Genomic DNA, 18,473 nt, shown 5'->3' on the forward strand with positions numbered 1-18,473 from the left:
ACTTTCTGCAGTGCACCAGTTCAGCTAGCACTAAAACAGCCCTAGAGCACCACATTAGGTGTAGTGTTGTTGGGTTTGAATACCTTATTTCAGGCACACAGTGATGTAAAGCTCACCTGACAGAGTGTCCTGCTTTTCTTCCTTATTTAAGCCAGCTCTGCGCAGCAGCGGGCGTCACACCTTTTGTTTGTTGATCCTTTCCTTTTGTTTGGCATGGTGGCTTTCCAGAACGCCACCACTTTCTTTTTTAGGGACACCGGGTTACCCCTGGCACCTTCTAGGGCGTTAGGGTGCGTAGGTCGCAAGGCCGAGGTAAGCCAGGGTTAGTTTACTTTGTTTGGGACAGCTGGTGCGATTTCGTGCAGCCCTCGTGCTGCTTTTTGTTTGGCGTTTTGTAACCAGCCACCGCATGAACGTTAGCAGCGGGTTAGTGCTGGGCTAACGTTCACTGGGCAGCAGGCTCTTTAGTCAAAAGCTTTAAGCAGATTCCCCTCAACCGCTTTGCCTGAGTGGGTTAAGCCACGGCTTTGTCATTCCCCTTGGTTCAAATCTGTGCTTTTGGCATTATCGCCCTTCTCTCTCCTGGTCCTTTCCGGCTCCTTCCCAGCCTATCATGGGCTGGTGACAATGCCGGAGTGACCTGTATAATAAGCCGTTTTGGCTCCGGCTCCTTCCCAGCACAGCTAGTGCTGGTGACAATGCCGGAACAGCTTTTATTTAAAGCTGTATTTTGTTATATTTTGTTTTGTTTGTTTTCTCATCGACTGGCTTACCGGTGTGTCGGCACCTACAGCGCTCCTTATAGAGCGCAGGACCTCTTCTATCGCTCATGGCTAAATGTTGCGGTGAGTTAAGCGAACGCCTCGCTCCTGAGCCCCGCGCTTCCCCTTTCCTTGTGCGTGTTTTTTCTTTTTTCAGTTGCCTGCGGCGCCAGCGGCTTCGTTCGGGGTTCACCGCCCCGTTCCCATTATTTTCCCCTTTTATGTTGTCTTTTGTTTACTATTATTTATTGTTAAATAAAAACTATGATTTGAACTATGATTTGTTCTCTGCATCCTTGGGTCCTATCTCTCCCCTCATAACAGTTTCCATGTGACCATGAAGCTCAATTTGTATCGAGTTTTCTGATTGAAGTAGCAGAAAAATGTAAATTTCTGCACTAAATTGTTTTATATCTGCTGTTTTAAATACTGTATCTTCATCTGCTGTCCATAAAAATAATGAATCTGTGATATTACGATCAGGTTCCAACAATATAATAACATATGAACACAAGACAGACCAAAAAAATCTTCAAATCTTTATTAATACAAAGTCAAGCTTGCAATGTACAATTTATACAATGTGGACAAAAGTATCTGGACACCTGATCATGAGCTTGTCAGACAAGAACAAACAGTGACCTCTGTGTGATCATTTCAGCTAGAACAGTCGCTCTTCTGAGAAGCTTCTCACAAGACTTTGAAGTTTGGCTGTGTGTAGGAATTTGTGCTCAGTCTCAAGATTGCACTGATTGATCAGTTGATGTTCCGGTTCATTCCAGAGCTGTTGAGTGTAGCTGACGTCTGGACTCTGTGCAGTTTCTTTAGACCCAAGCTTTTCTTTACGTCTTTATAGAGCACACTGATGGAATCGGTAAGGGCCTTCCCTAAACTATTGCTGCACAGTTGAAAGCATATTATTTTCTTAATATAATTGATTTATTACACCTGTTAGCGACTGCTGTGGCTGAAAAACATGAATTCAGTAACTAAACGAGGTGTCCCAATACTTTTGTCCACATAGTGTATCACATACTTTCCAACCTTGTATGAAATTTACTCACTCACAGGATGTTCAGATCAGGACTTCACAAACACTTCCTGTTCTGAATCCTCCTCATATTATCACTATTTACATGAACCACAAACCTAGTGAACGGTTCAGTATCTCACTGCTGCTGGTTCAATCATATCAAACATGAAACACCATAATATTAAACACCATCAGAAATGATACAACTCAGCTCCTGACATAAACCTGAAATGTTACATCTGAAATGCTAATAACATACAGAGCTGTGAACAAGTATTCTACGTTTCACATCATCAAACTACTTGTAATATCAGACAAAGACCGACCACGCCTGGTCACATGATCACTCCAAGGCCTGCTGAATCTAAACTTCAATTTACGTTCCTGTCTGGTGATGTGAAGCAGGACAGAAGGTCTCAAAAAACACAGCAGCCACAGACCATCACGCTACCACCACCGTGTTTCACTGTAGGTGCCTCGTTCTACAGACACTCAAATAAAGATGCGAAACTAAGTCATTGTTCAAACTCTGGGACTCCAGTGAAGCACAGTGAGAGTCAGTATCCACAAATGGAGCAAACTTGGAATAGTGGTGAACCTTCCCAGGAATTGCGACTCATCCAGAAGCGCAGAAAAGAACCCAGATGATCATTTAAAGAGAACTGCAGACCTCAAACGCCTCGGTACAGATGTGAAACAAAGGCATTGTTAAGACTCTGGGACTCCACCAAACCACAGTATCCACAAATGGAGCAAACCTGGATGAGTGATGAACCTTCCCAGGAGTTGTGACTCATCCAGAAGAATGAAAAGAAAAGGTCCCAGAGGAACATCTAAAGACCTGCAGAACTCAATCGCCTCAGTACAGATGTGAAACAAAGGCATTGTTAAGACTCTGGGACTCCACCAAACCACAGTATCCACAAATGGAGCAAACCTGGATGAGTGATGAACCTTCCCAGGAGTTGTGACTCATCCAGAAGAATGAAAAGAAAAGGTCCCAGAGGAACATCTAAAGACCTGCAGAACTCAATCGCCTCAGTACAGATGTGAAACAAAGGCATTCTTAAGACTCTGGGACTCCACCAAACCACAGTGAAAGCCATTATCCACTAATGGAGCAAACTTGGATGAGTGGTGAACCTTCCCAGGAGTTGTAACATATTCAGAAGAATGAAAAGAAAAGGACCCAGAGGAACATCTAAAGACCTGCAGACCTCAATCGCCTCAGTTAAGGTCAATGTGCATGATTTCAAAATAGTAAGGACGCTGGCCAAAAAAAACACAAAGGCTCATCTTACATGCCAAAACATCTAGACAACCCCCAAGACTTCTGGGATAATATTCTGTTGACTGTTGAGTCAAAGGTGGAACTTTTTGGAAGACGTGGGTCCAGTTACATTTGTCAAAAATCTAACACCTCACTCCACCTTAACAAGATCAACCCAACAGTGAAACATGGTGGTGGTAGCGTGATGGTCTGGGGCTGCTTTGCTTCCTGCAGGACCTGGACAACCTAAATTCTGCTCTCTACCAGAAAATCCTTTAAACCTTTAAATGTGACAAATCAGCAAAATTAAATAAATCGGTTGGGGGGGGGAATACTTTTTCACAGTCCTGTATACAAAAGTGAGTTTAAAAATATTAAATGTTTGTAAACAGTTGGGGCAAAACATTTTTACAGGCACTTGTGTGGTGCGGCCATCTATAACACTAGCTCCGTACTGCAGACGTCTGGGTTTGAATCTTGAAAGTGCTTTGTGCAGACACGACCGGCTGTGTCTGAAGAGGGTGTGGCTGAAGCCTTGCAACAAAGCGGCTAATAAAAATAAAAGAAAAACTGCTCTTTTTGACAGTTCTACAAGCCCTCAGCAGTTCGGCTTTTCAGCCCGAGCTGGCTTGGTTACGTTTGTGCTTCAAGGCGAAAAAAGCTGCACTGACGCCCTCACAGATGTACCAGTCACCCACGCTCATGGGTGGCACCGATACACCCCCCATGCCATGACATCCCTCGCTCCTGAACTGATCGCAACCTGAACGATTCTTTTCTCATTCAGACTGAAGCACAGAACATTTCTCATTTTCTTTACACGTTTTTTTTTTTTCATGTACGAATCGTTCTCTTCTTTTTTACTTCACATTATGCCAAGTTCACAGTACAGGACTTTCAAATAATAACGATTAAATCAACTCATTTTAACTTGTACACAAGTGCCCTCTTGTGAAGGCTTTGCGTTACATCTTGTAAACCACAGTGGGACCAGATTATGTTTGTGTTGTGGTCAAAAAATCATGGACAACATGTGGGCCAAAACCCCTGCACTACACGACTGGATCTCTTGTAATCGGGAGTCTTTTAAGTCCTCGTGGTTTTCACACTACACACTGATGGGTGATTAGAGGGTCACACACTACACCATCTATCACCAGGAGGAATCACAGGCGAGTCTGTCTGGTCTCCCAAACTACATTTAGTCACCAAAACACAAGCGAGAGGTGACGAGGGGTTTAATGATACCACGTCTGAGACGGGTTTATCCTTTCAGAAATGGATGTCAGCACGACCAGCAGGGATGGTCTGTTCTGTTCTGCAGAGAGAGTCGGAGCTATATAATTTTTTTTTTGCAATGCAGCCTGGGTATTCTGGTTTGGTGTGGATGATAAGGTCACAAATACTGTAAAGCTTGTGCGTGTGCTGATGTTTTCTGATAGAAACCATGCTTGTTAACGTTTATAAGCTCCACCCCCAGGTTCCCCATCACTCCATATCTTGCATTCTCATTTGCTGAAGCTCGACTCATACATTGACTGCAACAATGGATCATACTTCAGGATTCTGAGTCGCCGACAGGTCCAGATATTTAGCACACTAGATATTTTCAGGTCTTCTCTCAGATCGAGTCGTTGAGCGATCGAGAGCTAAAAACAGGGCAAACATGGTGTAGTGTGAACTAGGCATAAATCCACTTCAAGTGAAGTTGAGCAGAGGGAGGTCAATGGCATTTCTGGACATCATAACTTTCTGACTCCAATGGAGATTTTTTTTTTTTACTCCATGTACTTATACAAAAACTTGTACTTATATAAAAACCACATATAATAAAAATAAAACACAAACGTTACACAAAACAACAATCAAAATAATTTTGACCTCTGATGTGGAAATACTAATCAAATACTGTAACATTAACACACTAAACACCGATCAGCCATAACATTAAAACCACCTCCTTGTTTCTACACTCACTGTCCATTTTATCAGCTACACTTACCATATAGAAGCACTTTGTAGTTGTGCTGGTATGAGTGGATCAGACACAGCAGTGCTGCTGGAGTTTTTACACACCTCACTGTCACTGCTGTACTAAGAATAGTCCACCAACCAAAAGTTTCCAGCCAACAGCGCCCCGTGACCACTGAAGATGACCGACTCACAAACAGAAGCAATAGATGAGCGATCGTCTCTGACTTTACATCTACAAGGTGGACCAACTAGATAGGAGTGTCTAATAGATTGGACAGCGAGTGGACACGGTATTTAAAAACTCCAGCAGCACTGCTGCTGTGTCTGATCCACTCATACCAGCACAACACACACTAACACACCACCACCATGTCAGTGTCACTGCAGTGCTGAGAATGATCCACCACCTAAATAGTACCTGCTCTGTGGTGGTCCTGTGGGGGTCCTGACCATTGAAATACAGGGTGAAAGCAGGTTAAAAAGCATGTAGAGAAACAGATGGACTACAGTCAGTAATATGGTAAGTGGAGCTGATAAAATGGACAAGGAGGTGGTTTTAATGTTATGACTGATCAGTGTATGTAATCTTTTGGTAGCTCAGTGGTAGCTCAGCGGTTAAGGTAACTGGACTTATAATCAAAAGATTGCCTGTTCAATTGCCACTGTTTGGCCCCTGAGCAAGGCCCCTAAACCCTTAATCACCCAAACTGTATAAATGTAAATGAAATGCTTTAAGGTAGCTCACAGAAATGCTCTCACCAATCAAACCGGAACCTCAGAAATGTGTGGCGTTAATCAACACTGAAAACAAAAGCTTAGTGGATGAGAAACCATAACGTTTATCAGCAGCTTGGTTCTAACTTTAAAGTTCCTCATCAGTTCCTCCTGAAACACAAGAAACAAAAGGAATCAGGTGAATCCAAACATGTCACTGTTATGGCTGCAATTCTGTTCACATACACTAAACAAGCTGCAGTTTAACAGTTACTTGGTACTGTTGGGGTGCCACTCGTGCACCGACGGTCCCGGGTGGTTCTGAGGGTTTTACCTGGTTGCTGCAGACAGTCATATTGTGAGAACCGGTTCTGAGTTCTGCTCTGTCCCTGTTCTATCCACTGTCTCCGTCGTGGGCTGAGGATGTTTTTCATGCCTTTCATTTGTCACTGTTTTGTTTCTGTTATTTTGGCCACTTGATTTAATCGTGATTGTCCTTTTTTTTGTTCTTGCAGGTGTCTAGATTCACCTCGAGCTTCAGTAGTGTGACGTGACCCACCCCAGTAAAACCCAGTTTAACCTTCCTTACTTTACATAATCACAGACTAAATGTATATTTAGGAACACTGCTACAATGGAAAGTTACTGGAAAGTGGCGTACGTGACATTTTATGACCTCAAAACCCAGTTCTAGCCGATTTAGTTCAGTTCATGTGTTCTAGCTAAGAAATCTCTGTTAAAGGTGGAATTTTACACAGTCCTAAGGTCACTGATGGGAGTATAAAGGGTGATTATTTTCTTTCCCTTTTATAGCACTCTCTGAGTCTCTGTGTGAGACTCTGTCGGTGTGATCCTTCTCTGCAGACGTGATTAAAACTCTTTTCTACACATAATCCAGGATTTTTCCACCACAATATTTAAAAAACATCGTCTGCAGAAATCACTGAAACTCAGAGACTGTTAGGACACACACATCAAGTGTAAGTGTATGTAAACCTTCTGATTTTAGCTGTACAAGCAACTTATCATCTTTACAACAAAAACCCAAAACCAACCTACCTGCAGCACTTTAAGAATGGAACCCATTTCCATTCATGGCTCTATCAGGGTCTAAACAAAGACAAAATAGTTCAATATTAGAACAGTTCACATATTTATTTCCTTTTACTGTAACAATAAAGTACATCATGTACAGCATAGTTGTGTGTTTCTGTGAGTATTTAAAAAAAATGTATAAACAAATGTTCGTTAAATAATTTAAAACTTTATAAAGATGCTTTATTTATCTTTAGCACAAGTGTATGCACATTTTTTCTCCCTTTTGCCCGACTGAGTCATGCTTCCTCTCCACCAATGCCGATCCCCACTGATTGAGGAGAACGAAGTTAACCCATGCCCCCTCCGACACGTGGACAGCATGTGTACGCATTTTGTCACCTACACTCTGATGAGTGCAATGCGAATCAGCACTGTGTACAGAGAGACACACCCTGACAGCACTATTATCCCGTCTCTGTGCAGGCGCCATCAATTATCCAGCAGAGGTCGTAATTGCATTAGTTAGAGAGAGTCCCCATCCGGCTTAAGCCCGCCCATATCTGAACAACAGGCCAATCGTTGTTCATGTGGCTGCTCAGCCCAGTCGGCAGGCAGAACCGAGACTCGATACGATGTATTTGAGATCCCAGCTCTGGTTCCAGCGTGTGTTTTTACCACTGCGCCACCTGAGCGGCCCTTTCCCACTGTCTCTAAGTCAGCTATAGGTCCAGCTTACTATCTTTTATCTTTTATAATAAATTACGATGCGCTACCATAGCTGTGTACATGAGGTTGAGAATGGACATCATTTCATGGTTAGTGGTGGTTTTCCTTCTACTGTAACAATGAAATGACGTTTAGTTCTGCATTAAAACACTGCCCTCATACTCTGGATAAGATTGGTACACAGATTGGTTTAGCTTTTCTAAAAAACTAGACACAAATCCACCTACCTGCACAGGCTGTTCCTCCATTTACAGTTGCAATTTCTCCTGTTTATAAAGAAAAAAAAACTATTAGAGCAGTTCATACAGTTTCTTATTTCCAAGACTATGGGTGTCAAATATAATAAAAACTCAATTACTCATTATACACAACGTCACCTAAACTCCAAATCTTTAAACTCGACGTGTGCGACCCAGTTGAACCGCACAGCAGCATAAAATCATAACCGCTGCTTACCTGAGCTTCTCTTCTTTAAATTCAGACCAAATCTATATCCGTGTGTTGTTAGGGATATAATCTACTTGTTTTTCATCCTGACAGTCATCCTGTATGTTTCCAGAATATTTCCTGAATATACAGACCCATTTTCAACTGTGTTTATCCACCTAACTAACTAAGACTGTCTTTCTCAGATCATTTATTCTCTCAGCTTCCACAGTAAAAAGCTGAAACTGTTCATTTGTTCACTAAACTGTCACTTATACCTCTACAACCAATAAAGAGAGAGTTTTCATTACTAGCTCATCTAAATGACACACACTGGAGAAATCAAATTGAAAAAATAGCAAATCTTGCTTTGGCTCAGAGGAACAACTGAAATTCCGCCCACAATCTGAATTCGGAAGCTCTGATTGGTTTATACAGCTGTTTATCAAGGCCTGAACCACGAGTGAATCACTGAAACACATGAGCACTGATTCATGAAGTTGTTTACGCACGACACCATAATGAAACTGAGTAAGCAAAACAAATGAATCTTTACCATAGATAAGAGCACAGCTCACTGAGTCAATTCCAATGAATAATCATTTGAAAAGAGTCGTTTCTGACTTGTTATACTCAGTGATTCAGTGATGCTTTTACATAGACTGATAGGGAAGGAAGAAGTGAAGAGGAAGAAATAGGGGAGGGTAAATTTCATGTGTATGGACAGAGTCTGAGAGTTTTAGAGCCAAAACGGCACAAATGTATTAAATAATGACACTATAAAGTACTAATAATTCATCTTACATATTTGTTCTGCAATATAATCTGTTTATTGTGTTGAAAAGCTTTGGAGACCAACATGGACTCTTTTCACTCCAACTTCAAAAAATCCAGATCAGAATGAGTTAAAAGCTAAATATTTGCTATGGTGATTGTAAACAACATTTGCCACAGAAATAAAGTGTTGGTAATAGGGTTGGGCGGTTTGACGTTATTACGGTATACCGCGGTATTTAAAAATGGTGACGGTATTTTAAAAAAATGTGAAGCGCCAAATTTCTGCTTCGGGTTTACCTTAAAAACTGAGACTTTAGGACATTCTCGCATCCACAGTAAGGGAGGGGTGGGAGGGGTAGGCGGTTGGAGCTCACTGATTGGTTGTGGAGGTGCTCACTGAGGTGATAACACAAAAACTAGTGCGCGCTCTACATAGACGCGTTTTACGTCATCCTATGCGCGCCGGTAGGGCTGGGCGATATATCGAGATTTTATAAAATATCGATATATTTTCATATGCGATATAAGATAAGACAATATTGCATATATCGATATACTGTAGATGTTACGCTCCAGTTAGATCCGAAAGTTCGTCTTTCTCTTCTCCTAGTTTGTCTCTGCACATGTTCACCTGCCCCGCCCCTCTCCCTCACTGAACACAACTCGCCCTGCCCCTCTCCCTCACTGCCCCGCCCCTCTCCCTCACTGAACACAACTCACCCCTCCCCACCGCTTCACCAGTAATTCCTGCAGACAGCGATAGCATGAAGACGGATAAAGACATGACAGAAGCTATCGAAGAGGAGCTGCTTACTAAAAAGAAAAATAATGACTCTTTTTGGAATTATTTGGAGATGGTTCGAATTCAAAGTATCAGATGAGCAGCAGAATAATGTATTCTGTAGAGAACGCCGAAAACAAGTCCAGATAAAAGGTTCCAGCTCCGTGTACCTTCATTCGTTTTTCACTTCAAATCCCAAAGTTAAAAAACAAGAAAACGAGTCGTTATTCGTTTCAAAAACCAACACAAGCGCATGCACACGCTGACATGCACGTATTTACTTCACATTAAGTGTTGAGAAAGTAATAATAACGTAACGGTGCGTCTCCTGTTGTTCTGACTCTTGTGTTTGTATATGTGATGTGCATATATTTGCTCTATCTGTAAATACAAACATTATGGGGAGTGATTTCTGTACTGGATGTTGTACGTGGTCGTGTTAGTTTATACTGGACGATTGCCCGACGTCCGAAACTTTATTTATTTATTTATCTTCTATTATAGTATTTCTTGTTGTCGGCCAATAAACAACCAAACATTATTAAATTGCATGAACTAACTCTGCAGTAAACAAGGAGCAAACAGCAATTAAACAACAAATAAAGCTGTTAAATAATAATAAAGTGCATGAAGCAGAACGCTGATTAAAATGCATTAAATGTTGTAATAGTTACACCAGTAACATGAACGATTAGTTCTGCCTGTATTACAGAACTGAGTTCTATACAGTAAAAGAAAATATTAATGTAAATGTTAATGTTGTGGCGACATATACATAAAATAATGTATAAAGTCCAAACATGTGGGGGTGGGGTGGGGGGTTAACGAGGGGTTTACTGTAACGGGGTTTTACTTTTAATGTCACACAAGCTCAGCCGGAAACCGTGTCATTCCAACATCTTCCCTACACACTCGCTCCCTGCGCCCTATAGTACACTTAACATTATTAAAGGGCCAGACTATATATTTGTAATTCACATTAGACGACAGGAGATGCCTTAGAAAACAACTTTTTTTTTTCTTAGAATAGCTCTTTTTTTTTTTTTTTAAGGAAAAATAGTTCTTGTGTGAAGCTTCCCCAGCATGAATATTAATAAAAGTGCCTGTAAAAAAATGGGAACATGTAGCTTTGTCTCAGAAGTGTCTTTTTGTTATTACCTTATGGGATAAAAAATTATCGAGATATATATCGTATATCGCCATTCAGAAAAAAATATCGAGATATAATTTTTGATCCATATCGCCCAGCCCTACATCACGGTACCACGCTGGAAATCACTGAGCTCCTGAGAGCCACCCATTCTTCCACTAATGTGTGCCTAGGTGCTTTATATACCTGTGGCCATGGAAGTGATTGGAACACCTGCATTCAATGATTTGGATGGGTGAGTGAATACTTCTGGCAATATAGTGTGTATGCTATTCATATATGAGACCATGGAACACATTAACAGGTTTCCCCTACACCCTTATGCGAAAAAATAAATAAATAAATAAATAAATAAAATAAATCTTTTAAATTCACCGCCACTCCCAGAACCAACTGAGGTTGAGTTTCAAGGTACCGCTACTGAACACATAAAGTATGTCATAAGTAAGTGGGTGTCAGAGCGTGTTCATTTTAAAGCCTTGGTTCCTCTGACCTGTTTCTCCATTGCAACTAGTTTATCATAATCTCATCCATTACAAATCCACCTACCTGTAGATGTTAGGTTATACCCATTTTCGTTGACGTGTCCATTTGATCCACATGGACTCACTAGAAAACCAGAAGAAAATCAAGCCATGAATTTGGTGATCATATAATTATAATATATCATTTATAATACCTCTGTAATATTGCACAAGTTTTAAGGGTCTGGCTCTCTGTCTTATTACTTGATGGCGGACAGAAGTTAGCATGGTCACTTTGACTTTGCCCAGTATACAAAAAGACATTCACCTCATCACCAGGATTAAAATGATCTGCAGTTTGATCCACAGTTGATCTTCTGTTGGTTCGTACCCCCATAGCCTTCATGTTCTCAAGAATTGAGTCTTCGGACCATTGGACCACTGTCAATTCGGCCCTTATAAAAGTCCCTCAGGTCTGTATGCTGATCAGATCTACTGCATTAAACATCCATCAGCCCGACATCTAATAGATCCCTCACCCCCACATGCACCAGTGCTACCAGATAGGTGTTATCATGCACAATTTGGCTCATCAGGTTTACAAAATGTGTCTGAAATTGTATCTATCCACTTTAACGAGTCCAATAACGGACTGTAGTTCTCTTAAACCACCGAGCTCTGTCTTAAACCCTCACACTAGCACAGAAGACTGTATAGTCACTACCACAAATCAGGGTCCAGGTATGCACCATAAACATTTTACCCTTCTGATACCAACACTGTGTCCATTCTTATGTGTAGCTCTATTTTCCTTTTCAGCTTTTCAAGTACAATATGTGAGGTGATGTGCTTCTACTCACTGATTATTCCTTTCTTTTTGAGGATGAAGAGGACCAGTCCGACCAAAAGCAGCGTGAGCACCACCGAAATCCCAGCTCCAATGATTCCAGGCGAAACCACACCACAGTCAAAGCATTTTCCATCTTTAATAAAAAATAATAAAAAATATTTAGATTTAACATTAGAGAATTTATTCATCAAACGGAAGCAACATGAAGATCATAAAATTCTACATAGTTAAGACGCTACCTATAGTCCAATTTGTAATTATCGGCTCCTTGAGGGTGCTGTGGGTGACGTAACAATCGTAACGAGCTTTATCCTGCTCCAGGACATCCACACACTTCCTCAGCTGGTAGCTGCCGTCATCGTTGGGTCTGATTCCTGAAGATGTTGTTAGATGTTCAGGCAGAGTAGTTCTAGACTTTCTTATATACATCTGCACATCAGGAGGGTAGAAACCGGTGGCCAAGCAGGTCAGGGTCAACTTGTCGGGGTTGGTTACTGATTTCTTCGCGAATATAAACACATCCGGTGGAACTGAATGGAGAGAGAACGAATTACGTTTGTAAATGTTTATTTTAAATGTAAGTATTTCATTAGTAGGGGTGGGCGATATAATATCATTCACGATAATACCGGTATAGTTGTAAACTCGATATGGTTTTTGCCATATCGCGATATTGTTAGCAAATGCACGCCACTCGCTCTCAAGCGCGTGAACAGTGAAATAATGGACAGAGAGTAGTACCGGAGTTAGCACCGAGGACGAATCAGTCCCTAAAAGCCGAGCTACATCACTAGTGTGGAAGGTTTTCTGATAATGAAGGTCGGACAGAACGTGCAAAAATACTGTAACGACAAACGGTGGCAACACATCAACTTTATTTCAGCACCTAAAGCAAAAGCACCCGTGTGAGCACGAGGATATATGGAGATATGAAGTTTTTTTAGCCATATCGCACAGCCCTACTGGAAGTGATGCTTAATTTAATGTACATTTAGTAACATTTGTACCTTAGATTTCCTGAGTGTCTTCAAAACAAAGGTGTTCTTAAAATAAACTTTTTAAAAAAGTGTTCTTATATATCGCTAGTGAATATCGTTATCGCAAAATTATCCCAAAATATCGTGATATTATTTAAAGGCCATATCGCCCACCCCTACTCATTAGATCAGTCGTGTACTCACTGTGTGCTTTTAGTGATGCTTCTCCATAGCCCATGAACTTGGAGAGCCAGTCCACACACTCTTTCGCCAGGTAGCCCTTGGTGTACTGGTTTAGAATGGCCACGTCATCCCATTTATTCTTGGTCGCCTGAGCAGCAGGGACCGGAGCGATCCATCTGGAGTTTTGTAGGTCAAATGAGAGGAACTCTGAGCCGTCATAACTGTACTCATCAATGCCGCTAACAAATGAAACGTTTCCATCTGTGTTTTCCTTAACCACACACCCGTGTCTCCACTGAAGAACATGAACATCTGAAATAAATAAAACAACAAACACAGTGACTGGCTGCACAAAACAAGAGCCCTATAAATATATATTCACCAAGAATCACTTTAATTAATAAAGTCAGGATATATAGACACTAAAAAACAAACTTAAATGAATTGAAAAATGATCCATGATTTACTAACCAGACTTGGTGTGGTTCATCCGATCCATCAGGATATCCAGGTTGACCTTGAACCACTGCTCTTTACTCTTGCGGGACTGGGTTCCTTTCTCCCAGTAATCTTCTGGCATCTTCTCCTGCATCCAGGTCTGCATTGGAAGCTTTATTTGTTTCTCACTGCTGTAGTAATCGAGCTCTCGGTCATCGAGCATGCCCAGCGCAATGAACTCATAAATGCCGGGTAGTTGGAGAGGTTTGGAGAGAGCCGTGTAGATGTAGAAGAGGGAATGCTCACCTGTGGGGACAAAACAATGAAACGTTTATTATGTTAATCCATCCGTATCTCCATGTGTGTGGAAAGCTTAAAAAAGCTAATAAAAGTGGAGGCCAGGGTATTAGGTAGGCCGGCTGGGACTCAATAATTATGCTCATTGTCTTGGAACAAGCTGTCCAAGAAGCCCAGTGGTCAGGTGTCCACATACTTTTGCCCGTACAGTGGGTGGCCATTAATAAATATGTTTCTATTTAGTATTTTTCTTGAATTTTATACAATGTTTTCACAAAGCATATAATTAGCATAATTTGAGTAAATTTGAGCACATCCCCCTCCCTTTTCTTGGAGGGCCATCCCTTTTCTTTCCTCCGTGGATGAGTGCATCTGCAACCTCCATTTTAAACATCCTGAGCTTTTGTGCTCTTGCACACCAAGGACTTTGGCATCTCGGCGATACTGCAGCCATCCATTGTTGATGGCACATGTACTACCGGTGGGATTTTGCAAAGGTTGTGGTACAAGGTCACCATCATGTCATCAAGGTCAACACCTCCCATGTGTGCACTATATCTTGACACAATGTCTGGACAAAGAACACTATCATAATAGAATAGATAAAATAATCTCTTTTTGCAGTGAATAATAATGTGTGTTTCTGTTTAAAATTAAACTTTGAACACTACACACTGACCAACATTCTACCCCTAATCTGTCAATGTATCTCTACAACACCAAACAAGTCGCTCAGGTGGCGCAGCGGTAAAGTACGCTAGCGCACCAGTGTTGGGGTTTCGAATACATCGTATCGAACCTCAGCTCTGCCTCTCCGACTAGGTTGGGCAGCAGTATGAACAACGATCGGCTGTTGTTCAGGGTTAGAGGGTAAGAAAGTCGGATCATAGGTCCTCATAACTGGTGCGACTGCGGCCCCTGCTGGCTGACTGATGCCGCCTGCACAGGGCTGAGGAATAATGCTGATGGGGGTGTGACCCTCCGTACACAGTGCCCGTCGGTGTATGAACTCGACTCGTGCATGTGAAAAATGCAGTCTGTACTGACTGTACGTGCCGGAGGGGGCGTGTGTCAGTTGAGAGGCGTCCTCAGTCAGCGGTGAAGGGTCGAATCAGTATAGAGGACGCAATCAGGGTAATTGGACACGACTAGATTAGGGGGAAAAAAATTGGGGGGAAAAGAGGGGAAAAAATATAAACACCACCACAAACACCGTTAGACCGTTTCTTCTTCATCAGCATATTAAGACAATAATCACAATATTTTTTTGTTGTAATTATGTTATTGTTTTATTAAAAATAACTATAATTAACATGTAAATGTACATCAGTATGTCATTATTTACCACTTGGTCGGTAAGTCCTGCACTACTGTTCTAAGCGATGGGGATGGAGATGTACATATATCCATTTAACTACAAACTACGCAATTAACCAACTAGTTAACAATAAAATCTGCTGCCAACAAGTTTTATTATCAAATACTATTTATTTCTTCATGCTGTTCCTAATAAAGTGGCCAGTGTGTGTTATTTTAGTATCTCTAGAAGGTTTCTATCATATTTACTATTTACAAACTCACCCACTTTAACAGATATAGATTTCAGGTTTAATAATTCTTTAAAAGTGTTAAAGAAAGATTAAGAGATTTAACCCTCCTGTTATGTTCGTTTCTCATCAATTTGACCCGGGGCATGTTTAATTATGCAAAAGTGTCACAAACCAAAAAATCCAAATAATCATTGTTTATATCTCATTATTAACTCCTTCTGCTTGGCTTAATAAGTGAAATCAATGAAGTTTTATACCAAAAAATACTTTTAACTATATCTTTTTGGATTTTGAAACATTAAGACGGGTCAACAGTTATCTTTACACATCTTTATAATAGCCTGGGAAATAAACTGTACAATCATTATTATCTGTTAATATCAACACTATCTGTTTAATATTCTTAATATTCCTTTATGTCTCCTCATTTCACTTATCTGGTCACTTCTGCACTTTAACTGTGTAATATATGTATATAATCTCCATCTTGCACTTCTGGTTAGATGCTACTGCATCTATTTCGTTGGCTCTGTACTTGTTTACTCTCCACAATGACAAAGTTGAATCTACTGTAACCTGTGAACTAAATATCACAGTTTAATATCAACAGCCCTGAACTGAACTAAACAACTCTGATTACCAGCTCTGTACCAGCCTAGTGGCTCTATATAAGGAAGTAAAAAAACGTGTGTGCAAAACAACCGTGTGCCATCAAAATCTGCACCACACAACACTGCTAACAGACCCTTTACCACCAGGAGCTTGTTGGACATCTCATTTGTTGCTGTAATATCACCCACTATTTTGGGAAGTGTGCCTGTGGGAATTTGTGCCTGTTCAGTCAATAGACTCAGTTGATGTTTGGAGAGAAGAGCAGGCCTTCCTGTGGCCATGTTGTCTCTCATTACCTCTCAAAGAAGTATAAAAATACTCAAATAAACATCCAACACCAACAATCCGACATGTTAACACCTTATATAATAAAGTAGATATAATTTAGTACAGCTTTGTTACACAATGTTGAGTTTTTAGTTCGTAATAACGCTGTACATTTTTACTTTCACTTTTGAATCACCGTTATAAAACTGTATCATGTAAACTTACCCTCTCTGTTTACTGCTACACCAGTTCCTGCCATCAACATACCCAACATACCAACCAGTATTAGCATCGCCATTATCACCAGTCCGTCCTTGTTCTAAACATAAACCAGTTTGTACAGTCCTCTAGTGATAATAACACTTCAGTTGGTTACTGTCTGCGGCCCGTTCACGCCACCGTTGATGGAACGCCAATAGAACGAGGTTGCCAAATCAAGCAAAAAAAACCAGCTGCAAAAATCCCCCAAATTCTGCCTTAAACCCGCCCTCCAGGAACTGTTAGTTAGTTTGTTTATTAGGATTTTAACATCATGTTTTACACTTTGGTTTCATTCATGACAGTTACTCATTACACAAGATCCATCAGTTCACAAGTTTATATCAAACACAGTCATGGACAATTTAGTACAGTAGACCCCTGACTTACAAACTTAATTGGTTCTGAAGGGCTGTTCTTAAGTGAAAATGTTTGTTAGTTAAACCTATCTTTCCCATAAGAAATAATGTAAATAGAATTAATCCGTGCCAGACCTCCCAAACCCCCCTTACCCCTAACCTCTCTAATTTACATTTTCTATTTCTACATTTTCTACCTTTCTAATGTCTTAAATGCTCTTATTTGTTATAAATACAAGTATATATAATCTTAAATTATAGAATAGACATTCCTGTAATAAACAATAATAAACAACAATACACAGTAGTACTGTACTGTACATAAAACACACACATCACATTTCAGTACATGTGCTGTACCATACACCATAATACATTTCCTTCTTTTTAAACAACAATGACTCATATTTCTCTATTATTTCCTTCTTTATTTACATTGACATTTTCAGCATTTAGCAGACGCTTTTATCCAAAGCGACTTACACAATGAGTGGAACACGATGAGGAATTGAGGGTTAAGGGTCTTGCTCAGGGACCCAACAGTGGCAACTTGGTGGTGGCGGGACTTGAACCGGCAACCTTCTGTTTAATAGTCCTGTACCTTAACCACAAGTGTAATTGCACGAAATAAAGAATACTTTACTCAGCCGACTTCCTTCTTCTCTCTCACTCACTGCCCCCTCTGTCTGATACACAGTGACACCTACTGGCAGGAGAAATTATACAACACAAATAGTAATAGATTTTTTCATTTTCTCATCACTGCACTGCCTCTGCACATTCTTTGGGGACATCTTAATATTGAATTTTACAAAATATAAAGAAAACACAGAAAAAACACTGTCCGCTGTCCTAATTTTTGTTCACTATATATATATACAGTGGGGAAAATAAGTATTTGATCCCCTGCTGATTTTGTAAGTTTACCCCCTTACAAAAACTTGAACAGTCTATAATTTTTATGGAAGGTTTATTTTAACAGAGAGAGACAGAATATCAACAAAAAATCCAGAAAAAAAACATTAAATAAAGGTTATAAATTAATTTCTATTTAATTAAGGGAAATAAGTATTTGATCCCCTACCAACCAGCAAGAATTCTGACCCCCACAGACCGGTTATGTGCCCATGAGGCACACAAATTAGTCCTGTCCCTGTATAAAAGACTCCTGTCACAGAATCAGTTTCTTCCATTCAAATCTCTCGACCACCATGGGCAAGACCAAAGAGCTATCAAAGGACGTCAGGGACAAGATTGTAGACCTGCACAAGGCTGGAATGGGCTACAAGACCATCAGCAAGAAGCTTGGTGAGAAAGAGACCACTGTTGGTGCGATCATTCGAAAATGGAAGAAATACAAGATCACAGTCAATCGCCCTCACTCTGGAGCTCCACCTATACGGCAATTCAGTGTCTCCAATTAACCTAACTGCATGTTTTTGGACTGTGGGAGGAAACCGATCGACTGGAAGAGCAGGAAAGATGAATTTCATGCTTTTTGTACTAAAGTATCACACAAGTCGACTCAATGTGGTGAGTAGAACCTTCGTTAATGTGCTGGGTTTATA

At 40.7% G+C, this 18,473-nt stretch overlaps 1 protein-coding gene across 1 annotated transcript; it reads right to left on the reverse strand.

Moving 5' to 3' along the window:
• Window positions 1-1,287: 1,287 nt before the first annotated feature.
• Window positions 1,288-16,687, reverse strand: LOC134333992 (zinc-alpha-2-glycoprotein-like). The gene is made up of 9 exons (XM_063016211.1): window positions 16,514-16,687; window positions 13,596-13,868; window positions 13,146-13,436; window positions 12,204-12,494; window positions 11,975-12,097; window positions 11,200-11,259; window positions 7,744-7,782; window positions 6,812-6,862; window positions 1,288-5,923 (listed from the first exon to the last, which is right to left on the reverse strand). The coding sequence occupies exons 1-8, from the start codon at window positions 16,584-16,586 to the stop codon at window positions 6,822-6,824; spliced, it is 1,191 nt and encodes a 396-aa protein (XP_062872281.1). The 5' UTR covers window positions 16,587-16,687; the 3' UTR covers window positions 1,288-5,923; window positions 6,812-6,821.
• Between the last annotated feature and the right edge of the window lie 1,786 nt (window positions 16,688-18,473).

The sequence above is a fragment of the Trichomycterus rosablanca genome, chromosome 1, assembly GCF_030014385.1.
Source record: "Trichomycterus rosablanca isolate fTriRos1 chromosome 1, fTriRos1.hap1, whole genome shotgun sequence".
Lineage (NCBI taxonomy): Eukaryota > Metazoa > Chordata > Actinopteri > Siluriformes > Trichomycteridae > Trichomycterus > Trichomycterus rosablanca.